The sequence below is a fragment of the Muntiacus reevesi genome, chromosome 9, assembly GCF_963930625.1.
Source record: "Muntiacus reevesi chromosome 9, mMunRee1.1, whole genome shotgun sequence".
Taxonomy (NCBI): domain Eukaryota; kingdom Metazoa; phylum Chordata; class Mammalia; order Artiodactyla; family Cervidae; genus Muntiacus; species Muntiacus reevesi.
In genome coordinates, this window is record NC_089257.1 from 69,176,453 (window position 1) to 69,202,904 (window position 26,452).

Consider the following 26,452-nt stretch of genomic DNA (forward strand, 5'->3'; position numbering starts at 1 on the left):
GAGATAACAAGTGATGAAACTAAATACAAACCAACCAACCCACATCCCCAAACAAGGTCAGGTTCCCTGCCCTGCCCCATGGTGAAAAAACAGGAATACTTTTAGTAGCAGTTCAGAATTGATCTTTATCTCCTACCTGCCCCCTTGGTGGAAGTTTAAAGTCATGACTTTTTCAGACATCCATATTTCTGCATATAGAATATAAAATTGTATTAAATGACAACTGATTTTTAATTCAAGTAGGGAAAGAAGCAAAAACTTTTAAATAAAATCTTCTACATTTTTTGATTGCTGTTCAACTTGCTACCATTTAGCAAAAAGCAAAATTTTCAGTGTTTACCTCAAATCTTATTGCTTTACAACTATGGCATACCTTCCACTAAAAATAAAAAGATGAAGCAGATATATATGTATATACACACACACTAGATATAGTAGGTGCAATAAGAATATACATATATTTGAAAAAATTATTTGTCTATTTCTCAAGGGAATTCTTACAGTTCATGAAGGTAGAAAATTTAACAAAATAATGTTTGCCTAACATGCTCAAATTAAAATTTAAAGCTAAAGGCTAAAGCTTTAAATCTATCATATATTTGTATATATATAACCATAATATATGAAGATATATGAAGATTAGTAGGCAAAAAGGCCTTATAAATTATTTTTAAAGTGAAAATTAGTAGTAGAAAATAAGATTTATCTTTAAATATAGTATTTGTGCCTTTATCATTCTCTTGAATTAGTCTTTGCAAAAGTTCTTCACTTCTAAATTTCCTGTTGTGTATATTGTCACTCTAAAGCAAAATGTTTTCTTGTATTTTGGTATCTTTGACTTAAGCTTATTTTTAATAACCAATATTCTCTGATAGGTTTTTTATTTCCTAAGCTCAAAAGGCTTAAATTCAGAATAACAGAATTGTTAAGAGGTCTTTTATAGCTAAACTTTCTTCGGAGTGTCTTGGATGACTATAATGTTATTTTCTTACCTCATGAAAGGAGAGATACTAAAAATAATTAGGTATGTTTTGTATTCTTTGTAGTTTGATTAGCTAAAATACTCTATGAGCTGAAACTTTAAAATATCCCAGAGCTGTACTGTGGGATACAGATGCTCAACAGGACTTTTCTTTCTTTACTAACCTATTTTACCTAACCTCTAACTTCGGACATTCCTGTGTTAAACCATTCTTGTTGACGTGTGTTTTAGTGATGCTTACTCAAAATTAGAAACCACGTAAGCTCATTTGCCTTCTATATTGTTTCATTGTCTGCTTCTTTTATAACTACTAAGTACTGTTCTAATTAAAATCTAACTTTCTTCGCCTTGCTGATAAAGAGTAATTTCAGTATTGTTCAACAGCTATTGCAAGCTCAGTCACATTCTAAAAGGTATTCAACATTCTTAGGTGGTCATAGCAAAGTAATACCTAAAATTTAGTCTGTCATATTGATAAAAAATGCAAGTCTACAAAATCTCTTTTCAAAAACTTAGTGACCCTCCACTGAATGAGTGAAATTGTTGCTCAGTCGTTTGACTCTTTGTGACCCCAAGGACTGTAGCCCACCAGGCTCCTCTGTCCATGAAATTATCTAGGTAAGAATACTGGAGTGGGTTGCCATGCCCTTCTCCAGGAAATCTTCTCAACCCAGGAATTGAACCTGGGTCTCCCGCACTGCAGGCAGACGCTTTACCATCTGAGCCACCAAGGAAGCCCCTCCACTGCCGTATCTAATTTTCCTTCAAAATTTAATGACACTGCTTCTCATTTTTCATAATGAAAAAGGTGAGCACAGCCTCCCTGCCTCTTTTCACACCCCAGTATAATTCCTACTGATTCTAAGTTCTAAATGTGTCTTGAATTTCTTCTTTTCACCCTACTATGGCCTTCAGAATTCATTATGTTTTCTGGATCACTGAAATAACCTGTTTCCTCCCTCAAATTCACACTGTGCACAGCTGCCAGCATAACCTATTTGGAATAAACATGTGATCCTATCTTCTGCATAATTTACAATCTTCCGTGACTTGGGTGTTCTCAAGTTGCTCTCAGTTACTTACCATGGCATAAAAGGTACTAAAATCAGTCTCTGTTGCAGTCGTACTAAGTAATGTGCAATCTTCTGTTTATCTGCCATCCATCCTCCAGTCACCCAGCTTTCTTGGCCACGTATCAACTCCTCATCTTTCAAATCCAGGTTGACTCTTCTGTCTCCCAGGAAACTTGCAAGCAAATTGTTTCCTTTGTTATATCCCCATTCAATGTACTTTATTATTACACATATTACACTGTATTGCAATCATTTATCTGTTGTCCCAATTAAGTCTATGAATTCCTTCTGAGATAAATTCCTACCTCTTTAGCCACAGTACCAGGCATGGTGCCAATTATAGAAGCTACTTAACACCTATCAAACAAATGAATGTTGACTTCTACCTTTGAAAGTGACTCCTACTTTCCACCACCATTATCTTCTACATCTATCTTCTTACACACCCTTCTGCCTCCAGTTCACCGACCTTCCTGATGACACCTAAATTCTCTCTGAAGTACAATTCTGATCATGTCCTGCTTAACCTCAGAAACTTCCTATTGCTGTCAGCCCTGCCTCATCTTCCCTCCTGCTCCAGAGGTTCATAGTAACCCATTGACTTTCCAAAGTGATAGGTGAGCTTCAACCTAATTACAAAACTGAGCAGGACTAGAGGCAGGCATTACCCAACCAGCCTCAACTCTAACGTTCAATCATCTAATGAAGTTCATTAGCATTAGACACCCAAATCCAACCAGGATCAGATGGTATTGGTGATAGCCACAAGATTCCCACATTACTCAGTTACTGCCCTCCCATTTCACTTCTATGGAAAACTGTTTCTCCATTTTATAGCAGTTGTGTACTGGGGGCTGGGTGGGGATGGAGAAACGACTTTAAGGGGAACACTGTCTATAGAGATTTTAAAACAATAATGAAACAGACTAAAGGTCAGTCTGCTTTTCATAATCATCATGAGCCATGAACCCTGAACAAAGTCAGTAATAAAAAATACTCCTCCCCACCAAGACAGACCAGCCCCCCACCCCACCTCTCATTGACAAAGCACTACTATTCAGGCACCACCCCCTTCTGAAACCTTTAACCAGCCCCCAGACAGAATTAACCACCTCTTCCTAAATCCTTAATACACATCTGAATCTCCTACAAGATTGTAAGGATGTTAAGGGGACCTCATCTTCAACCTCCAGCATGAACACTTCCCTTCTAGCCAGCTCCCCTCCCGCAGTTTGCCTCCGTTGTGGAGTAAGTCCTCAGTGAGTGAAATGCACCCACTCCCATTTAATCTATGTTGCTAGATGAAACCATCATGCCTTACACACATCCCTTAGACCAGACTAACTGCATACAGTATATAATTTGAATATAAAGGCTGGCATTCACAGAACACCATAATCTGGACTTAATTTTAATTCCTACTACTTAAGTCTCCTCATACCAAACTACTTATACTCGGCACTTTTCTGCCTATTACATGAATGTCTCTTTTGTGTTACAGTACTTTGTGTCTAACTTACCTATCTGCTAAATTCAGAAAAAAAATGAAAGGAAATTCAGTCCTGCTTCAGAGCTATATATGCAACAGACACTCAGTTCTACTGAATAAAACTAGGAACAAATAAGACATGAAAGAGTAGAATAAACCTTTATTATGCAACATTTTATTTTTTTAAAAAAATTACCTTCATGGAATACATTTTCACATTAGAAATTCCCAGTGGGAAAACAACAACTTATCACTAATAATTTTATATTTGTGGACAGATTATTTTAGGACAAGGAAAATAAACACATTTGAGGATTAAGTCTTGGTTTAGAATCTGTAACAATTTGAAACATCTATAAAGGGAACTCTTCCCTAAATGGAACTTCTCTACATTCAGAAACTCTCCAGGCTCTTCTTCCTAGGATTTAGAAATCAGTAATGTGAAATATCAGCATTTCTAATTTTCAAATTTCCCTAAGACATGTAACCTTCAGTAACTGGTATCAACTGAACAGAGGGGGAGGTTTACAAAAACTAAACACTGCCTAATTTTCTGCAGTCTTTACTTATGAATTAAGTCTTTCCCTTTCTCCATCATCCTAGGACAAATATTGACGTTTGATCAGATATCCAGAGTAATAAAGCTGAATTCCCTTTAAGAGTTTGATAAATTAAAAGGCAAAAAAAGCTCATATATATAGTTCAGTTATACTATGAGACTTGTGAAAAGCTGAGACACTCCATTAGCTCCCCAGAATACAGAATTCAGTCTTATAATTTCTTAAGATGCAACTTCTCTCAAATCTTTCTTCAAAGATTAAATTCTAAAAACAATCAGGTGATTAGGAGAAGAGGTTTGTCTCACCAATGTTTTTCCTTCTTATTGTGAGTTGAAATGGCATGACAGAGCAGAGGCAAGGAGGTGTACAATCAATTCTCAAGGTATTAAGTCTAAAAGGTCAGAGTTTCCACAGCATAGCCACAGCTTTGCAGATGCCCACGTCATGATAGTTGAAGTAACAGAGCCCAGCAAAGGTGAAAGCTGAGAGCACCAAAAGGCCTGTCTTGGCAGCTTTCTGCACTGCATCCCCGTGAACATAGTCAGTAACAACTTGTCCAATGCCCCTGAAGGAAAAAAAAAAATCACAGTACAAATGAAAAGCTGCAAGTGATGTTAGGTTAGAAAGCTATTCAGTTAACTTAGCTGCAAAAAATAATCAGTCAAGGTCAAAATGCAATTCATGGCAACAAGTGCATGCTAAGTTGCTTCAGTCATGTCCAACTCTTTGCAATCCTATAGACTATAGCCCAGTAGGCTCCTCTGTCCACGGATTCTACAGGCAAGAATACCAGAGTGGGTTGCCATTTCCTTCTCCAGGGGATCTTCCCGACCCAGGAATCAAACCCAGGTCTCTTAAGTCTCTTGCATTGGCAGGCAGGTACTTTACCACTTGTGCCACCTGGGAAGCCCATAGTAACAAGAATCATAACCAAAATGAAGGAAACAAATGTTTCCTAACAATATAATAAAGATACCTTCCTGTTCTTCAGATTCAATTTCCCAGAGTCATTTATATGAGACAGTAACTAATTCCTACTCTATTTACAAAAACTTGGTTTTTTTAATAACAAAACAAGTGGCCTATAGAGTTTTTCATTAATTCAAAAAGAATTTATTAAGCAGACTATTATGTGCTAGAATCTGTTACAGATGTTGAGAATACCACAAATTAAGACAGCATTACTACCCTTATGGAACAAATATTCCAGTGAAGAGAAAGAAAAAGTACATAGGTACTATGAAGGAATATTTTAGAAAGGATGGCTTGAATGCAAGAAACATTCCAAACAAAAGTAACAATGACCTTGGTATCTTTGAGGAACAGTAAAAAGGTTATGTAGCTGAGAACAGGGAAATCAGAAGGCAGGCGCGGATCACATAGGGTATGAAAGTCATAACAAGGAGTCTGAATTTTATCTGAAACACAATGGGAAACCACAGATGTGCTTTAAGTAGGAAGTGACCTAACTTTACTTTTTTAAAGTAATAGTTCTATTGAGATATAATTCAAGTACCATAAAATTTAATTTTGTGGCTTTTGGAATACTGAAGAGTTATGCAACATCATCACTGTTTAATTCCAGAACATTTTCATCAAAACAAACCCTGTACACTTCAGCCCATTACCCAATCACTAATTTGTTTTCTGTCTCTACAGATTTGCTTATTTGGGACATTTTATATAAATGAAAGCATACAACATGTGGCCTTTTTGTCTTGAGTTTTTTTCACTTAGCATAGTATTTTCACAGTTCAAACATGTTGTAGCATGGATAAGCACTTCAAACCTTTGTATGGTCAAATAATACTCCTTTGTAAACATATACTTTATTTATTTAGCTGTTCATTGACACATCTGGATGATTTTGCCTTTGGGGCTATACAACACTGCTCTGAACATTATGCTATAAGGTTTTGTGTGGATGAGGACATATTTTTCACTTTCAGTAGGTATACACCTAAAAGTGAAATTGTTGTGTCAGATGGCAACTCTCTATTGTTAACTCATATTATAACTCTCTGTTGTAAAAACTTGTTAGACCTGCCAAACTATTTTCCAAAGTAGCTGCAATGTTTTACATTCCCAGCAGAGATATATGAGGATTCTAACTTCGTGACCCTTGTAATAGTCCATCTTTTTGATTACAGCCATCTGAGTAGGTGTATGGTGGTATCTCAATGTGGTTCTGATTTGCATTTCTCTAATAACAAACACATTTTTTCATGTGCCTTTTGCCATTTCCGTATCTTCTTTAGATAAACGTTAATTTTACCCTATAAAAAGGTCACTTTGGCTGTATGTGGCAAATGGGCCATGCAGGCAGAAGGGTAACAAGAACAAAAATAGAGAACTAGTTAGGAAGCAACTGAAGCAGCTGAGGCAAGGCTGCTGGCTTAACCTGCCTTAAGCTAGGTGGTAATAGTGAAGATATCATGAAGTGACAATTCAGGCTATGTTTTGAGGAGAGAACTAACAGAAAGAGCTGATGGACTGGTGGTGGGGTTTTAAAACAAAAAGTAGTATTTAGAATGACTCCTAGGTAGGCGAGGGTGGGATGTTTCGAGAAAACAGCATGTATATTATCTATAGTGAAACAGATCACCAGCCCAGGTGGGATGCATGAGACAAGTGCTCAGGCCTGGTGCACTGGGAGGACCCAGAGGAATCGGGTGGAGAGGGAGGTGGGAGGGGGGATCGGGATGGGGAATACATGTAACTCCATGGCTGATTCATGTCAATGTATGACAAAACCCACTGCAATGTTGTGAAGTAATTAGCCTCCAACTAATAAAAATAAATGAAAAAAAAATAGAATGACTCCTAGGAGTTTTGGTTTGAGCAACAAAACTTAATCGAATTACTGAAGAACAGGAGAGAAGAAACTTTTGAGGAGAAATTGAGAGATTTGAGGGGAAGAGTGATTTGGGGCAATATTACATTGGGGATGTCTACTAGATATCTAAGTGGACAACTGGAAATACTAAGTCTACAGTTCAGGAAAAGAGGTCCATCTGAAAAAAAAAAAAAAAGAGGTCTATCTGAACTCACCCGGGGGAAGTGTGTACACAGAGAAATTTAAGAAAGCCAAGAATGAGCCCAGGGTTCAGACCTTTATTATTCAGAGGTCAGACAAGAGGAGGTGCTGACTGAGGAGACTGAGAAGGTATATAGAGCTGGTAGGGTGGAAGAAAACAAGCAAAGTATGGTATCCAGGAAGCCAAAGAAACATTACTTAAGGAGAGATCAGTCAATTAAGTTGAATACTGCCGAGTTCAAGTGGAGAACAAAGAATGGACAACTGGATTTGGAAAAATGAAGGTCTTTAGTGATTTTTGTTGAGAATGACTTCAGTTAAATAGTTGGGATAAAAAGCCCAATCAATGCAGGTCTTAAAATACTGGATGCTAAAGAACTAGTTCACAATTATGGACAACTCTTTCAAGTCTTTTCTGTGTATGTGTAAAAAAGAAGAGAGAATTAATAAGGTAACTGGAGAAGTCAATTGCAATTTTTAACATGTATGACTTTAGGACTTCCCTGGTGGTCCAACGGTTAAGACTCCACACTTCCACTACAGGACTTGATCCCTGGTTAGGGAATTAAGACTACATACGCCACACGGCATGGTCAAAAAAAAAAAAAAAAAAAAGCATGACTTTAGATTTATCTCTTATTCTGATTTTTCATCAATTTAGATTGATCTTCTTCCAAGAAACACACATTAGAGAAATCCTACTGTACTTGTGATCTAGTATTTCAAGAGCAACTGGGATCACTTACTGTGAAAGGTCTCTTTGGTTGAAGGGTAATTCTCCTAGCCAATGCTTACTAAGTAAAATAACTAGGTAAGCAAACAACCCCTTTAATACTATCAAGAAAATGATTCTGACAAATTATTTAACGTCCCTGGGATTTAGTTTCCACAGTGGTTAAACAACACGGTTGGCTAAGATACTCCTTCAAGTCCTTTCAGTTCTAATAATCCAAAAAACACCTCCCCACCCATGACAGCATATTGTCCTTGCCAAACCACATAAAACGGGCAACTCTCAAAAGCAATGCTAAGTTCAAAAGCCTCTCAGATATGAAAAGGGAGACATCTAATAGGCACGTGGATACACAAATTTGGGCATATAAATAGTTTACATATGTTTTATTGTTCTCTTCAGATCTTCAGTATTTTGAGCAACTTCTCCCTCATATGCAACGTGAGATAAGCTCACAGCAAATCAACTGCATAGACAAGGTAATATTGAAAGGATTGCTGTACTTGCCAGTGACTGTGAAGAGTGAGGGTTGCAGCCAGAGAGTAGTCCATCGCAGAACAAGGATTCAAATAAGCAGCTGGAATTAGGCCCAGGAGCAAAACACTGACAACCCTCTCACCAGTCCAGTGGAGAGATGCAGCCTTGGAACCAGCTATAGAAAGGAAGGACGAGATTCCTAAGAGTTTCAGTGGAAATACACATCTCAGTATTTGCCACAAACTAACCCAAACTAACAGAACGGCAACCAGCATGCATTTAAGACTTAACTCTGAGCATAAAGGGGGTAAAAGAAAGGAGGTAAATGAGAAAGATGCAATCTCCCTTCTCTGAAGTCTTTCAGCATAGGGTTTCTCAAAGCCTACATATAGTAATAGAGATCCACTCTGCTTAGAGGCAAGAAGATGGATGAAATATCTATGCAGAATTACCAACCTTGGACTTCATTGTAACAGACAGATACAGATACCTCAGGTAACACCTTAGGAATTCCTTTAAAACATTAATCTTATTTACACCTAATCTTTCTAAGTAATATTAAAAATCCTCCCAAAAGAAAATTAAGCCTGTCAATTCAAAGAGAAGCACAGTTCTAATGTCAACTTTTAGGATCATGGTTCTTCTTCTGTTTTGTTACTTATAAATAGCCCAATATAGAGAAGGAACATGAAACTTTCTTTTAAACAAGTAAAAATAAAATGGGCTTTAAACATCTCTCTGAAAGCCTCTTTTTTTTGGGGGGGGTTGTTACATACCCCTTTGGGAATGTTTTATTAATGATGGAGTTACTTCCTGGAAAAATGCACATAGATACACATGTTACAAACTATGTACACAACCTTGAGGACTTTCCTTCGGTCCCATGCACCACAAGTTAAAATCGCTCTACTAAATCTAACTGAACAAAGCAAAGTTCATCAACAAAATCTTTTCAAAGATAAAATAATTCTAAATAGCAGAAAAACTATACTTGCATAATTATTCATAACTCAGATGTGGGTTTCAAGTGACAGACTTAAGAACCAAATGTCTTTATCTCTATAAAATACTGATGTTTCCAGACTTTAAAAATGAAAATAGTTACCTCATTACTCACTCACGGATTTTCTAAGACTTAATAATATCTAAATAGTATTCATCCAAGAAATAACATGATTTTAATAGCAACCTAAATAAAAACAAGCACATTATTATAGCTATAAATATGTAAGATTTTTTTAAATTGTCTGCTATTCTAAATTATTTGGATCTGGCTCCTCTCCAAAAAATAAAGGTAACTAAACTACATTGAACAAATTCCCCCTACAGAGCTATTTTCTTTTAAGAAACTTAAAAAATTTTTTTAAAGACTTAGTCCAGAAGGTTCTGTATAAGTGGAAATGGCATCATTCAACCATGTTAGCATTGTATGCCCAAAAGTGTAGACTAGGTCTTCACTCGACAGAGCTGGACACAAGAGTTCCCCTCAGAGAGCAAGCCCTGCCAAAGGCATGATAATCGGCCCAGACAAAGAGGCACATACCATGGTGGCTGGGTGACAGGTGAATATGCTGTGTTCCACACCATCCTTGGGCAGGTTGGTCCTGGAGAAATGCTGAGACAAGAGCTGGTCTGACCACTGGGGTTCGGAGGAACAGAGCTGAGGAAAGAGACATCAAGGGAATCATAACCACCTTCCCTGTAATGGGATTGAGACTTTCTAAATGACCAGAGATAAGCTGCTGCTGCTGCTCAGCTGCTTCAGTTATGTCTGACTCCGTGTGACCCTATGGACTGCATGCAGCCTGCCAGACTCCTCTGTCCATGGGATTCTCATTGCCATGCCCTCCTCCAAGGGATCTTGCCAACCCAGGGATCGAACCCAGGTCTCCTGCATTGCAGGCCAATTCTTTACCACTGAGCCACCAAGGAAGACCCATAGGTAAGCTACTTAACCCCAAAGAGGGAATAACCATCTAATCTGTAAAATGTGGACAGCATCTACTTCACTGGCTTGCTGTGAGACTAGACTAAGCAGCCATGGAAAGACTGATAAATCAACGAGCACTTCTGCAAAAAGGGCTTCACTCGGACCAATTCTTAAAAATTAATTATGGCTCTTTTATCCTCTCATTCATCTACTCATCCAACAAAATTTTACTACACACAAAATTATGCTCTGCACAACAGCAAGAGAGATAAAGACAAAGTCTTTGTCTTCAAGTAATTCAGCCTAGCTTGGGAAATACCACTTTCTTTTTCAAGATCAATTTCTGTGCTTGCACTCTTGAACTCATCCCTTTCTGTCCTCTTATAGATCTTGTCTCTTGATTGAAAACTAGGCAGACCTAAGAACACCCAAGCCTATCAATACCGGCCATGAGATAATGGGCAATTAAGTTAAATAGGCTCTCCAAGCCTCAATGTCCTCATTTGTAAAATGAAAACATTGGTACTTACTTCATAATACTCTGCTGAAAATTAAATAATATATGTAAGATGTTCAGCCTAAGTCCCACAATGTTATAAACACTCAATAAAAGATAATTTCTCTCCTGTATCTTTAACCCCTCCTTTCTTCCTACTGACCATTTTCCCTCAACTGATGTAATATACTTAACCCCTCCCTTCATCCTATGTCCTATAATGCCCATGCAGTCCTCCCCTCCTTTCTTCTCTTTCTAAACATGCTTCTTTAAAGTGTTGTCTAAATCACGTTGACTTCCTCACTTCCCTAAAATTCTTCGAGGCCTGCAACTTGTCCTCATCCCCACCAAAGCTGCCTTCATGAATCACCAATGTTCTCATGTGGCCACATCCAACAGTCTTCATCTTACTGGGCCTTTCTGCACCATGAGGCACTGGTGGCCGCTTCTCCCTTCTTTTCTCTGACAGAACTCTCTTCAGCTTCTCCCTTTGATTCTCTGATCATTATATATCAGTCTCCTCCTGCATCTGCTCTTAAATGCTCACCCAGGAGTCTATCATCTGCCCTTTGCTCTCCTTGCTGCCTAGACCCACCCCTAGACATTTTGTCCACTCAACTTTTAGAGCCTTTAGGTTGGTGACACTCAACTCTGTACCACCAGGCCTGATCTCTCGCCAGAATTCTGGAAGTTTGAGTACCTGCAAGCTCTCTCCCCTGAGTTACCACACCTGGTCCTCAAACTCACTATGGCAAAAACTAAAATCACCGTTCAACTTGATTTCTCATTCAGACTTGCCTCTCATTTGCATGTTCCTCATTTTATTTAATGATACCCCAGTCACTCTTCAACCTAAGCCAGAAATCTGGAAATCATGTAAGACTTCCCTTCTAAATTCAGCCAAATACCAAACCATACTAATATAACTCCTTAGCATTTCTTGAGGCAATCTTCTCTTACGTATTACTTTCCAAGTTAAGGAGCTCACCATACCTGCCTAGACTACTACAATAAGTGTCTCAATTCACCTCCTAACTTAGGTCTTAGCTTGTCCCGTCTCCCATAATGGCCATCAATAAATCACCCAGTTACCAAGGTGGTAAATCTAACTGCAAATCTATGTCAAATCTTTCACCGGCTCCCCTTCACACAAAGAAAAATGCATATTCCACATCAAGACAAATTTTTCTGAGATTTGACTTCAGTTCACTTTTCCAAAACCAACTCATTCCTCACCTTGAGCTTCATGTTCTAATATCCGATTTGTTTTCTCTCACAAAAAGCAGTTTCTATGCCTTTCATCATTGCGTCTGCTCATCCCACTAGCTCTAACTGTAATGCCCTTCTTCCTGTGGGCTTCCTTACCCTCAAGACTCAATCAGGTACAGCTCCTTCAGGAAGTGAGACAGGATAATCCTTCCAAAACACAGAGCTAGTATAGTCCTCTGGACTGGCATACAACTTAGATACTGTGCTGCAGTTTCTGCTTCATGTCATATTATGCTTATATGAGTTTTTCCTGTAAAAATGGAAACTCTTTAAGGGTTGGAACTACGCTTTCTCACATTTTTAACCCATCATACTACAGTACCTTGTATAACACAAATGCCCCCTTAAATGATTAGCGAACTGAACTCCAAGGGAAACGACCAATAGGTAAATTGGGGCTTAGGCACTGACACTCTTTCCTGATTCAGGGTGGGAACATTCCAAAGACAGGGAATGCGGAGAAAAAGACAACTGTGAACACAGCCGCAGCAGGACTATAACTTTCAAACTACCCCATCACCACGTCAGCCCAGAGCAGGGGAAACATGCACTCGAGTGGACATCTGGACCCGAAGAGAACGCTGGTCAAGCTGTGGCCAAAGGAAAGGAGAGACCCCCTGTTCAAAAGGTCTCACCGCCCAGCAGACGAATCCTAACCGCATCCCTTCCCCCGGCTGGAGGCTGTGCTAAGAACCTCCGGCTGCCCTCACCTCGCCCTTCTCTGGCGCCGCAAAGGACACTCAGCCTCCAGAGAGTCGCCATGTCGCTCCTGAAGGTTCAAGGTTAACCAGCAACCCGGAAGCAGTCATACGACAACATCCGCCCGCGATGACGGGAAGAAAACATGGAAAAGGAAAACGCCGCGTGAACCGGAAGTCGGGGTCGGCGGACCCGCCGCACATGCGCAGATAACTCTTCGGAAGGTCGGTAACCGGACACAGACGATGGCGGAGCTGGGTGAGGCGGACGAAGCCGAGTTGCAACGCCTGGTGGCGGCCGAACAGCAGAAAGCGCAGTTCACTGCACAGGTGCGGGGACAGGGACTAGTGTGAAGAGAAAGGAGGATGAAGTACAAGTCCCGGGCACTCGCGGAGCTCTGAACGCTGGCGGCGCGGGCCGGCCGCCCGCCACTCCGTGCTTGCTGCGCGTGGTTCTGCTCACTAAAGAAACGAGTCACTTCTGCCGCTGGTGACCTGCAGTGCTCAGGTGCCCTGTGAGCCTAGCGTAGGGGAAAGAGAAGGTGTAAAGCGAAGCAAAAAGGTTCGGGCGACGCAAGTGCACGGAAGCCTAGTTTGGTGGCGAGCTCTCTAGGCTGGCATTGGGAGGACCCAACTTCTCATACTGCTCTGTCGCCTACAGGCCACGTGCCCCTAAACACAACACCCATCCACCGTTAGGTCTTGGTTTCACAGTCGCCTGCTGTCTCACAGGATGTCGAGGATCATATGCAATAATGTATTTGAAAACGATAGAGTAGTAGAGCATCATTGGATGAAAGTGGGCCCTGAAGTAGTCAGTCTAGACTATCAGGTTAGAACAAGAGCTTCGGAGCATGGTTCCAGCCCCGGCGTTGACCTTTACTAACTGCATGATTTTGGACTTCTTACTTACCGTGCCTCTTAAATGGAGGTGACATTCTTTAGGACCTCAAAAAGAATTGACGTACTACTTAGGACCCCAGCCTCCCGAAATAGTTAAGCCCTTGGTAAATGGTTACTCCCCGCCGGGAGTGGAGTTGGTGGGAAGGGGAGGGCTCGCGGAAGATAAGTGGCGAGAACCCTGGTTGGAAATCTTTGGACCTGAACATTTTGAAAGCACACACATTTCCTGTGAGCATTTTTCTGTAGAATGGGTCCATAACCTTCATTGGATTCTCAACTTATGTCCCTGACCCCCAAAAGGTTAACAACTTAAGAACTTCTAAGGAATAGGCTTAGAATGAGATGAGTGCAGTGGTTTGGGGGAATTAATTGGTACCATAGCTTTCCCAGCTTACACTGGTGTTAGCTTGGAAATAAAGAAGGTATCAATTCTGCCTGCAGTTTTTACAATCTGATTAAGGACGTGACACAGAAAATAATGGTGCTGTCAAGGAGGTGATGATAAACTGGAAAAACCTTTAGGGAGGAGTATTGAGGGCTAAGTTAAGTATGCTGTGTGTGAACCTACCTCATTGAAACACATTGGTTGGGTGTTAAATAAGGGAGTGCCCTGAGTGACTGACAAAGAAACATGCATTAGGCCCAGCACTGGGGTGACTTGATCAAAAGTACCTATTTTTCAGTTACTGAGGAGGAGAAAACTAGACAAGGAAAGGATGAAAGTATTGTTACAGGGTAGGAATGAGGAGTTGGACTGTATTGGTGACAAATCAGGAAGTGAGGAAAGAGTCAAAGAACAGTTTAGTCAGGTGACAGAAAGTGAGAAAAATGGGAAGGAAATTCAGAGATAAAGCCTGTCAGCAGACCTCAAATAGTTATTTTTTTTCTTTCCTCTTAGGTGCATCACTTCATGGAGCTATGTTGGGATAAATGTGTGGAGAAGCCAGGAAATCGCTTAGACTCTCGCACTGAAAATTGTCTCTCTAGCTGTGTGGACCGCTTCATTGACACTACTCTTGCTATCACCAGTCGGTTTGCCCAGATTGTACAGAAAGGAGGGCAGTAAGCCATCCCCTGGAAGAATGACACAAGCAGCAAAGGACTTACTAAGCAGACTGAAGGGCCAGTGGGGGAAGGTTGTCAGCCCTCTGTCAGGTTAACTTCAGGCTGTTACCAAGCCTGTTGGTGCTAAAAAGTAACAGATCAAATGTTCAAAAAGTGAAATTTATTTATTGGGAATTCAGAAATTCCATCTTGTATCACAACAATTTATTCAATAAATGTGAATTCTCCAACTCTCTTTGTAAATCCCATTTTGGGATTTAATATATAGATCTCTGATTAGTAGGAACATTAGAAATAAGTATGTTCCAAGGCCACTAGTCGTGCAAATGAGAGATCTTAGGTTTTGAAGAGCCATCCTAAGCCATATTGAAGGGGGTGGGAAGAACCATCAAAAGCCTTATTAGCCTTAAGGCATCAAAGAGAATTTGGGGTTGAGAAAGGTGAAGAACAGAAAACAGCTTTATTGCTTATACATGACCAGGAAAAGGTAAACATGGCAAAAAAACAAAACAGGCAAGATGTGTGTTCACTGGGAAAGAGGCCTGCGACTATGAGAGGAAGAGAAAGTCAAGACCCAAACAGAATCAACTTCCTGGAGATGCCTTGTTCCACTGGCCCATCTTCCTGAGTCTGTGCTTAGAATCAAAACTTTTAGAGCACAGAAACAATGCTTAAAAAAAAAACAACCCAGGAGCTGAAAACTCCTTCCCACAAAGATTTCACTTGCTCCAAGAAGAAAACAATTGCTTTAGGTTAAGAGGTAGTAATTATAGACTGTTTTTCCCTACTTGGGCCCTTAATCTCAATGTTAAAAATATGCACCATGGAACATCAGCAGTTCAGTACCAAAGTACTAATATTTCAAATAAATATCCCAAAAGGTAGCACCTGCTTAGAGTCAAGGGCTAGGGAACCTCTGGCCAACTGTTTATGACTAAGCATTTTATTAGAAATCTGTTCTGTAAAGAGAACAATATAATAGTTCAGAGCTACAAAAAATTACCACCTCATGGAATGTTGTCATAGTCTATTGCTGGTGTCATACACTGTCAGGCTACCATGAAGTATTTCTGTTTTAGAGATGGGGAAAGTAAGGCCAGGGAGGTTGACTTACCTGCTCCAAACCTCATAACCAATTAATGGCAGAACCAAGACCAAAAGTCTGAGCTTTCAAGATTTTTACTCGGCCCATGAAGTGACAGCCAGGAAAAAACAATGTCACTTGATCTGCCATAGTAAATATTATTCATTTGTGTTCTGCCAGCTTTCTTCCAGTGAGTTTGGTTTCTTAAGAATTAATGTAGTAGGATCACCGTATATAGCAAAGGGAAATACCAAGATCTCCGCTTGGTGCTTTAATCCAAAGGCAGACTAGGAAGAAATGGATATGTCCCTGAGAAGCCTACTTCATTTTGGAATCAATTCAACTTAGTTTCAAGGGAAATCTATAAGTTCATTAACTAAGAAATGCACAAGGAAGACAACATTTAAATGGCTGTTGCTGCCCTGAATCCTTTTCAGCACACGATGAGATAGCATGACTGATGCCTAATTCTTCATTTGGTTGAAGACTTACCAAGACAACTGAAGAAATAATTTTGAATACAAGTGCATTTAGGTAATAAACAGTGGAACTGGAAAACCTTTTACTATCCAATTATCCATGTTTAGGGGTATACTGAGTATAGCCACAGACCCTGTCCAGCAGGGAAATTTGACAAAAACCCCTAGTTTCTACCAATAACAGCTCTCTTAAGGATGTTATCATGAATTAAAAATGTTCTTATGCTCATTTCCTTATTACGTAAACTGGACCACATCTGATGGGGCCAAAATACAGAAAAGATCAAAGCACCAAGGCTAAAGACAAAGTCAAGTTGTGGCACCTATTATATAACAGACAAGAGCAACACGATATTCCCTCATCATACCATTCTATATAGCACTAGCTCAATCCATCTCTTGACCCCAGCCCTTGCTTTCCCCAAATTCAACACTGCAACTGGTATACCCAGGTCTTTACTGGATTGTTTTCTGGGTCCTTTAATTTGCTGCATATGCACTCTACCCTAAATGTGATTAATCACAAAAAATAATCTCTTCAAGAAACCTTCATAACAAAATAACAGATTCCCTATTAACAATAAGAGGATCAAGTTTAACAGGCCAAAATAGACAAGACATCTGTCAGAACATATACAGATGGCACAGGACAGCTCTAACCTCAGGCCCTGTGCTGAGCAGTAGCGTCACTGGCAAACCCCAAGGTGTAAGAACTGTAAATACCCAGAGTCATGCAGAAAACAAGAATGCTGCTTTCTCATTTAGTCATCCTCTGAACTCTCAGCAGATCTTTCATCTGTAGCCACTTTCCAATTTGTGCGTTTGTTTGTCCTCTCCTGTGTTTCATTGTTAACTACAGGGATATGAGCTTTTTTCTCTCTCTTTTTCCTTTTGGTTTTCTTAGTGTCTCTTTCCTCACTTTCCTCAGAACTGCTGGATGCAGAATCATCTGATGGGGAAGTGTCACTTTCTGCCTCTAAGAATAAAGGAGATTTCTTGAGAGACTTTTTCCTGGATTTTTTCTTGCGTTTATGTGGTTGCTTCCTTTTCCTGGTAACTTTAGAAGCCCCAGTTTCTTCTGAGAACTCGCTTGAGGAATCTGCTGTTATATCTGTGGCTTCCTTTTTGCTCTTCTTCTGTTTTTTGTGTGACTTTTTTTTCTGCTTTTTTTTGTGGGACTTCTTTGACTTCTTGTGCTTGTGAGATTCATGGGTAGATGATTTTACCTGGGGAGATGTTTTTTTCCCATTGGTAATATCTTGCTGATCACTACTAATAAAAAAGAAAAACTGCTTTACTGTAGAAAATATAAAGTGTATTTATATAATTTTTATATTCTGCTTTCTAGATGGGAAGTTGGGGTTAACATCTGAATTTTAAATCAAAGCTTTGATACAGGCTTACCATGAGATTTTATCACTGAGTTTTGTTTCCTCATTTTTAAAATGAAGATAAAAATTCTCTGCCATACTGAGTTACTGTATGGAACACTGTATACAAAACCTACATGCTACAGATATGCCAAATGTCAGTCAGGGAAAGGCAAAATATCAGTCCTCTCCCAACTAAACTGCCTATTATTTCTCTGGTTACATTTTTAATGGCAAATGTCATATACTTCATAATAAATTATGAACTTCATTTATAATTTAGACTTCGTACTAATCTTAGTTTCTATCTTTTTTCCAGTAAGCCTACTTGCCTTACCTGTCTGTTTCAAATTCTTCAGGGTATAACTCTTTATATCCACTGTGGCCCCATCTGTAAGATAATGTTTTATTACACATATTACTAAAGCAATGCATACATTTCTTAAAACTAAGACAAATTTAGACTTACGAGTGTATACATACACAGACACACACAGAACAAAAAAAAGATATGAAAGAGCCAACACCACATTTATAGATCAGTAACTTGGTTACATTTTCCATACTATACACTCTCATTTCAGAAACAAAGGATTCCTTTATCCATTTGTAAGAAAACTTGCCATCCTCTTCCTTAAAACATTGAGGAACTCTTAATACGCTGTTCTTCAGCTGTGAAATATGTCTCCAAAAGCACTTCATAACATAATGCTGTCTACTTGGGACAATTTTTTAAAATACGTTAATTGAGGTATAATTCGTATACCATAAAATTCACCCATTTACAGTGTACGATTCAGTGGCTTTTAGCATATTCAGAGTTGTGCAACTCTGAATCACCACTATGATTTTAGAATATTTTCATCACCCCACAAAAAAACAATCCATCAGCAGTTACTCCATTCCTCCAGCCCATGGCCACCACTAATCTACTTTCTATCTCTATAGAATCATATAAGTGGCCTTTTGTGTCTGACTTTTCTCACCTAGCATAAGGTTTTCAAGGTTCATCCATGTTCTAGCAGGTAACAGTACTTTATTCCATTTACTGCAAATAACATTCCATTACCATTCCACATACCACATCTTGTTTATCCATTCATTAACTGACAGACATTTGGGTTTCCACTTTTCTGGCTATTATGAGTATGCTATGAACATTTCTGTAATAAGCTTTTGCGGGGATAATTTTTAAAAGTACACATTCCCAGGCCATACATCACTAATGGTCACAAGAATTTAGTCACAGACCTGTCTGGCATGTTAGCTTCATAATCATATAACTTCTTGTTCCAGGATTTAGCCTTAAGAAAACCATCATCCAGTGCTCCACAAATTTCATTCTTTGGCCTCCAGTAATCTCTTTGACTTTCTTCATCAAAACCATCACTGCGCATCCGGCTATAAGAGATAAGAGAAGAACTTTTAGATACAGAAGCAATCTGTAAGGTTACTTTATGGAATATCATGCAAAAAACTCACTGAACAAGCTAAAAGGAGACCAAAACAACCTAATACTTTTTTTATAACCTGATACTTAATGTTAAAAATATATATCTTTTTAACATTATGTCCTCTCTTAATTTGTACAGTTATTCAATGAAAATATGATCATCACTACCCCTCCTACTGCAAAGTACAAACAAAATAACTTTTGGGACTGGGGCATGTAATACTTCACTCACTGATTCTGAAGGAAGCAGACCAATAATCACAGCTGGGGACACCTCCAACTGCCCCAGCGATTTTGAGATACACTCCCTTCCCTAACACCAGCTCCTACTGTAATTAGATCACAGTAACAGTGGTAGCAAGGTGTAACCCATGAATATGTTGGAGTAGAAAAACAGTTATGAACTACTTATCTAGCCTGTGCCTACAAAATCCCACTAACAAGTCACTAAGCCAGCTAAGAGGTTATCAAAAATGTTTAAGGGCCTCCTACATGCCTATGAGGCACGGTTGCAGCTGTAGTACTATAATGGGAAATGAGCAATCAAAAAAACTGCCCCTAAAGAAATTATGTTTTAAAGACTTATTCATCATGACAGGCATTAATAGTCCACTCCAAAAGAACAGTATTTTGTTCTGGGATGTTAGTAGGAATTGAATAACCAACACAAAACAAATCATCATCTGCACTAAGTACTTCCAAATTCTCAAAGAACCATCCTCAGAGAGAAAACAGACTGAAATGGTATTTATTTTTATGCTGAGACCCTGCCATGTTTACCATGGATACCCTGAATACTTTCTTGGAGAAAGCTATTCACACAGAGTCAGTCACTCCAAAGTCCACACACTCAGCAGGCACACTCCTTAAATATCTCACTATTATTAACTATGTCCCTGAATGGCTTTAGAAATCAGCATTGCTAACTTCATAGTCATTTTTCATACAACAGCTCTACAGCAATAGGCATATGAGGCCCAGGAGATGTTTCCAACATTCTGACATTCCTATGCCTCCACAGGTAAGACAACTAAGCCTACATAATCCTTTATACTCACAGTCAAATTATTAAGAAGGTAACATGAAAGGCTGTGTGACAAGACAGTGAGTAGATAAGGTAAAGAAAAGGCAGAGAGAGGATGAAAGACTAATAAGGGAAAGGTGTGAATGATCAGCTAAGTGACCATAAGATACCTATAGAAAATCTTAAGTCAAAAGCCATCAGGTAAGGTCAGAATCCATAGAATCCTTAACATTTACAATTGTTCAAGGCAGAATTTTTAAGTTCTCCATTCCAAATAAGTACAAAGAGTGGGGCTATATGCATCATAGCCAATACCTGTATGCTTGAGTCAAGATTTATGAAAAAGGAAAGTCTTAAAAGACTCACAGAACTGAATTCATCTATCTTTAGCACACCACTATGTTTTTAAACAAAAGATGATGATTCTGAATGAGATGAGAATATTTTGGTTCTCAGAGGTGCAACTTCACCTTGAACTGCTGGGTAACATTTTCCTTTTGGTCCCCCGGTAAGCATCATCCATCTGTTTTTCCAGTTCTCTTATCTTCCACATATCTGATTCCTCCTGTATCTTAATTTTAAAAAAATGAAAAGAAAGAAAAAAAATAATAATAAGTTACTAGAACTTCCCTGGTGGCACTATGGATAAGAATCCACATGCCAATGAAGAGGACACAGGTTCGATCCCTAGTCTGGGAAGATTTCACATGCCGCGCAGCAACTGAGCCCTTGTGCCACAACTACTGAGCCCGCGTGCTGTGCACCCAGACCCTGTGCTCTGCAACAAAAGAGGTCACCAAAGTGAGAAGTCCATATAGTGAATAGTCCCTGTATAGGCAATAAAGACCGAGTTCAGCCAATAAATAAAATTATTTTTAAAAAATAAGTTAATAAAAATAACACTTTACATCACAGAATAGTAATTGAAAATAAAGTCTGCACTAGTTATTGGATTACAAACTGTGTTTTGATCAGGAACCTGGGAAACAAATTCTGGTTGCTCTACAGTGCTTAAACAATCCAACCCAGTAAAACTCAATTATGTAGAATTCAGCAGCAACAAAAGAGCTTTTTAACCCCTGCATAGATACACTCATCACTTTATTAACCAAGTAAAAATGATAATCCCTTATGTTTCTAAAATGCCTTATGATTTTAATTGTATAATCTCTATTGAATTTTAAGCAATCTTAACAAGGAAAGCAAAAAAAAAAAAAAAAAGGTGCTATTACTACATTTTACTGAGAAGAAATAAAAGCTCATAGATTTTTACCAAAGTCAAAAAGCTAATAAAGACTGGTCTTTCAACTTTCTAGGCTACGTCTCTTTTCACAACATAGTAATTTTTGTTAAAAACAAAGCAAAACAAAACAAATAGCATGAGAACTGTTAGAGAATTTCCTGAAAAGCAGAGTACAGCTGCACAAAGAACAATCAGATATTTCTAAGCCCTCCTGTAATATTCTGTTAAGTTTGCCCTCAATTTACCTTTTTAATGACTGCTTTCAAATATAAGCTTACCATCCAACTAGGGGAGGTTTAAAGCAATTGCAGAGGCTGCTTATGTAACAGTTACACCCTCACTCACAATCAAAATATCAGGGGATATGACAGTAATAACATCTGCGATCTAACTAGGAGTTGAATTTTTTCATACTGTTCAAGAGAACATACTGGTCAGAGCAAACACCCTCTTCCAACAACACAAAAGACAGCTCTACACATGGACATCACCAAATGGTCAATACCGAAATCAGATTGATATATTCTTTGCAGCCAATGGTGGAGAAGCTCTATACAGTCAGAAAAAACAAGACCAGGAGCTGACTGTGGCTCAGATCATGAACTCCTTATTGCCAAATTCAGACTTAGAGAAAGTAGAGAAAACCACTAGGCCATTCAGGTATGACCTAAATCAAATTCCCTTACACCTATACAGCAGAAGTGACAAACAGATTCAAGGGATTAGATCTAATAGACAGAATTCCTGAAGAACTATGGATGGAGGTTCCTAACATTGTACAAGATGTGATAATCAAAACCAACCCCAAGAAGAAGAAATGCAAAAAGGTAAAATGGTTGTCTGAGGAGGCCTTACAAATAGATGAGAAAAGAAAAGAAACAAAAGTCAAACGAAAAAAGGAGAGATATATCCATCTGAATGCAGACTTCCAAAGAACAGCAAGGAGAGTTAAGAAAGCCTTTTGCCGTGATCAATGCAAAGAAATAGAGGAAAACAACGGAATAGGAAAAACTAGAGATCTCTTCAAGATAATCAGAGACACCAAGGGAACATTTCATGCAAAGATGAATCCAATAAACGACAGAAACGGTATGGACCTAACAGAAGCAGAAGATATTAAGAAGAGGTGGCAAGAATACACAGAACTAAACAAAAAAGATCTTCATGACCCAGATAAACACGATGGTGTGATCACTCACCTAGAGCCAGACATCCTGGAATGTGAAGTCAAGTGGGCCTTCACTATGGACAAAGCTAGAGGTGACGGAATTCCAACTGAGCTATTTCAAGTCCTAAAAGATGATGTTGTGAAAGTGCTGCACTCAATATGCCAGCAAATTTGGAAAACTCAGCAGTGGCCACAGGACTGGAAAAGGTCATTTTCATTCCAGTCCCCAAGAAAGGAAATGCCAAAGAATGCTCAAACTACCGCACAATTGCACTCATCTCACAGGCTAGCAAAAGTAATGTTCAAAATTCTCTAAGCTAGACTTCAACAGTGTGTGAACCAAAGCTTCCAGATGTTCAAACTAGATTTAGAAAAGGCAGAAGAACCAGAGATCAAATTGCCAACATCTTTTGGATCACAGAAAAAGCTAGAGAATTCCAGAAGAACATCTATTTCTGCTTCATTACTACTCTAAAGCCTTTGTGTGGATCATAACAAACTGTGGAAAATTCTTAAAGACATGTGGATACCAGACCACCCTACCTGCCTCCTGAGAAATCTGTCTGCAGGTCAAGATCCAACAGTTAGAATCAGACATGGAACAAAATACTGGTTCCAAATTGGGAAAGGAGTACTTCAAGGCTACGTATTGTCACTATGCTTATTATTTTTATGCAGAGTACATCATATGAAATGCCAAGCTGGATAAAGCACAAGCTGGAATCAAGACTGCAGGGAGAAATATCAATAACCTCAGATACACAGATGACACCACCCTTATGGGAGAAAGCGAAGAGGAACTAAAGAGCCTCCTGATGAAAGTCAAAGAGGAGAGTGAAAAAGTTGGCTTAAAACTTAACATTCAAAAAACGAAGATCACGGCATCTGGTCCCATCACTTCATGGCAAATAGATGGGGAAACAGTGGAAACAGTGGCTGACTTTATTTTTTGGGGCTCCAAAATCACTGCAGATGGTGACAGCAGCCATGAAATTCAAAGATGCTTCCTCCTTGGAAGAAAAGTTAAGACAAACCTAGACAGCATATTTAAAAGTAGAGACATTACTTTACTAACAAAGGTCTGTCTAGTCAAAGCTATGGTTTTTCCAGTGGTCATGTATGGATGTGAGAGTTGGACCATAAAGAAATCTGAGCACCAAAGAATTGATGTTTTTGAACTGTGGTGTTGGAGAAGACTCTTGTGAGTCCCTTGGACTGCAAGGAGATCAAACCAGTCAATCCTAAAGGATATCAGTCCTGACTGTTCATTGGAAGGACTGATGCTGAAGCTCCAATACTGTGGTCACCTGATGCAAAGAGTTGATTCACTGGAAAAGACCCTGATGCTGGGAAGAACTGAAGGCAGGAAGAGAAGGGGATGACAGAGGAAGAGATGACTGGATGGCATCACCAACTCAATGGACATAAGTTTCAGCAAGTTCCAGGAGTTGGCGATAGACAGGGAAGCCTGGCATGATGCCATCCATGGGGTCGCAGAGTTGGACACAACTGAGAAACTGAACTGATATAGAAGTTGTACACAGTTCACCAAAGACAACTAAAGTTTTGACCTCATCTGCTCTCATGAACTCTATTACTTCTTACATCAGTAACCCTCAAACCTTTATATCCAGCCTCAATTTTCCTCCTTTCCTCCAAGTCTAAGTTGCCAACTGTCTGGATATCCTATAAGCACCTTACCATCAACATGTTCAAAATCAAATTAATTACCTTTCCCATCATATCTCTTATTTTATTCCCTATCTCAATTAATTGAATCATCATCATTCACCCAGTCACACAAGGTGGTTATAATTGATTCAAAAATTATCACTATCATCCAATCAATCATCAAGTTCCATGAACTCTATTCCCTAAATTCTTCATCTTCATCCCTACTGTCACTGTTTTCATGTGAATCCCTCATCATCTCTCACCTGAAATACTGCAATAGTCTCCTAACTGGCCTCTACTATTTCAACCCATCTGATCTATACCCTCCCCAGCTAACAAATCATCTTTCTAAAATATAAATACAGTCAAACTTTACTCAAATATACAGTCAAATATACTCAAACTTTGCTTAAAAATATTTAATGGTTTCTTTATTGCCCACAGGAAAAAATCTCCAAGCATCATAATCCAACTCTAATTCACCACTCAAGCCTCATCTTCTGCCATTACCTCCCAAATTCTCTACTTTATGGATGCATACAATTTCTTGCCCTAAGTGCTTCATGCTCCTTATGCTCCTATATGCTACTACATGATGTTCCCTCTGTGCTAAATGATCTTTGACATCTGATAAATTTGAACTTGTTCATCAAGAACTAGTTCAAATATCAGCAGTTCAAATACCATCCATTCTGTGAAGCCTTTCCCAGTTTCCCAAGGCAGATTTCATTATTCCTTCCTCAGTGGATGAAACCACTTTGTGTATGTCTACATTATAATACTTACCAAATTATATTCTAACTATTTTATTTATCTTTGTCTCTTCCAACTGTACCAAAATAACTCCAAGCACACTGTTTGCCTTCCTTAAGCATGAAGAATAACTAAGGTGTATCTCTAACCTTATTGTGAGCATCTGTGTGCCGGATGACATTTCTCAGGAGGACTTTCCCCAAAGGAACTCGGGACATTCTTCAACCTGAAATGAATCAAGTAACATTTAATAATTTAATATGTTATCTTTTATCACTATGCTATAATGAAGCATGAGATAAAGAAAAGATCACTGAACTAGAAGTCAGTGGTCCTGAGGAATAGTTTTTCCTTCACCATTAAAAGGGGGAAACACCTGTCCACACTAATGTGAGTATGAAAAGAAATAATGTACATTGGGGTTCTTTGAAACTGCACCAAATTAAGTACTTTCAAAAGCACCATTTTATTTAATCCTTAAAATAACTGTTTTATGAGGCAAGTGCCTTCATTTCTTTCCTGTAGATGACATTCCCTTAAAGCCATACCTTGCCCCAAGCCACAGAGTCCAAGGCAAACAAAGTTCAGATTAGAAATCAATTCCCGAATCTCCAAATTAGTTTGCAGTTAAACACCTAGATTTAAGAGCGTCAGGAACACAAATGTCAACAGTAACAAAAACTGACGCCTAAGAACATTAACTGCAGAGATGCCCTACACTGCTTCATTCAAGGGAATTTTATGTTCCATTTTGTCCTGAAGCCTCCAAAAAATAAATGACAGAGATATTCACGTGTGCAGCTATCAGGGGCTTTGGGCAACCACCCCACCGCTCACTCACCCCTCGATCCTGAGGAAATCAGGCATCTTGTTAGTGTGAGACGAAGAACCACTCCATTACAAGATCTCCTCCGACCCAGGAAGCCAAGGAGTCAGGGCTCAAAGGCAGCTCTGCAGCTTCACCCGAGTCCTTCGTGAAAACGCAGCCTTCCCACCGGTTATTCCGCCCTCACCCGTGGCCCAGGTCACGGCCGCCGTTCCCTCAGCCCAGGCCGACAGGCAGATTTCTCTCCGGACCGAGGCCGGGGGCTGCTCCGGCGCGAAATCCGGGCGGCCGGGTTGGCTGGGGCATTCCCCGCTCACGTTCCTCTGGGACGGTCCCGGGGGTTGGGTTTCACTCCCCAAAAAGGGATAAGGACGCTTTGGACAGGTACGACCCTCGACTGGGCCCCAAGATGTATCTAGAGTGACTGAAGGGGGGTTGGGGGGGAGGCTTCCAAGTGGCAGACGGAGAAACTACCCCTATCTTCGTCACCGGGACCCTTGCCCCCCAGCGGTCACGGAGCTCCTGCTAACCTTCCTTCCAAACACCCTCCCCACACAAACACACACAAACACACCCATACCGTGCGCCGCAGCCTCGCGTGGCGGGGTTGGGGGGAGGAAGCTCTCTAGGAGAAGAGAGAGCTGACTTCCCTTCCAGGCCGGAAGT

The 26,452-nt window shown here is 39.6% G+C and overlaps 3 protein-coding genes across 6 annotated transcripts; 1 reads left to right on the plus strand and 2 right to left on the minus strand.

Moving 5' to 3' along the window:
• Window positions 1-3,689: 3,689 nt before the first annotated feature.
• SDHD (succinate dehydrogenase complex subunit D) lies at window positions 3,690-12,900 on the minus strand. Of its 2 annotated transcripts, XM_065944742.1 has the most exons (4): window positions 12,757-12,900; window positions 9,895-10,011; window positions 8,382-8,526; window positions 3,690-4,669 (listed from the first exon to the last, which is right to left on the minus strand). In XM_065944742.1, exons 1-4 carry the CDS (start codon window positions 12,806-12,808, stop codon window positions 4,504-4,506), a joined length of 480 nt encoding a protein of 159 aa, XP_065800814.1. In that variant the 5' UTR covers window positions 12,809-12,900; the 3' UTR covers window positions 3,690-4,503. The 2 variants fall into 2 exon arrangements, with proteins under 2 accessions (XP_065800814.1, XP_065800815.1); XM_065944743.1 differs by lacking the exon at window positions 8,382-8,526.
• A 28-nt stretch (window positions 12,901-12,928) lies between these two features.
• Window positions 12,929-14,942, plus strand: TIMM8B (translocase of inner mitochondrial membrane 8 homolog B). Its single transcript, XM_065944744.1, has 2 exons — window positions 12,929-13,074; window positions 14,546-14,942. The coding sequence occupies exons 1-2, from the start codon at window positions 12,991-12,993 to the stop codon at window positions 14,711-14,713; spliced, it is 252 nt and encodes an 83-aa protein (XP_065800816.1). The 5' UTR covers window positions 12,929-12,990; the 3' UTR covers window positions 14,714-14,942.
• A 1,907-nt stretch (window positions 14,943-16,849) lies between these two features.
• Window positions 16,850-26,441, minus strand: NKAPD1 (NKAP domain containing 1). Of its 3 annotated transcripts, none has more exons than XM_065944739.1 (6): window positions 26,367-26,441; window positions 25,110-25,186; window positions 20,593-20,693; window positions 18,897-19,046; window positions 17,983-18,036; window positions 16,850-17,547 (listed from the first exon to the last, which is right to left on the minus strand). In XM_065944739.1, exons 2-6 carry the CDS (start codon window positions 25,176-25,178, stop codon window positions 17,037-17,039), a joined length of 885 nt encoding a protein of 294 aa, XP_065800811.1. In that variant the 5' UTR covers window positions 25,179-25,186; window positions 26,367-26,441; the 3' UTR covers window positions 16,850-17,036. The 3 variants fall into 3 exon arrangements, with proteins under 3 accessions (XP_065800811.1, XP_065800812.1, XP_065800810.1); XM_065944740.1 differs by having other exon boundaries at window positions 16,850-17,544; window positions 25,802-26,432; XM_065944738.1 differs by having other exon boundaries at window positions 25,802-26,431.
• Between the last annotated feature and the right edge of the window lie 11 nt (window positions 26,442-26,452).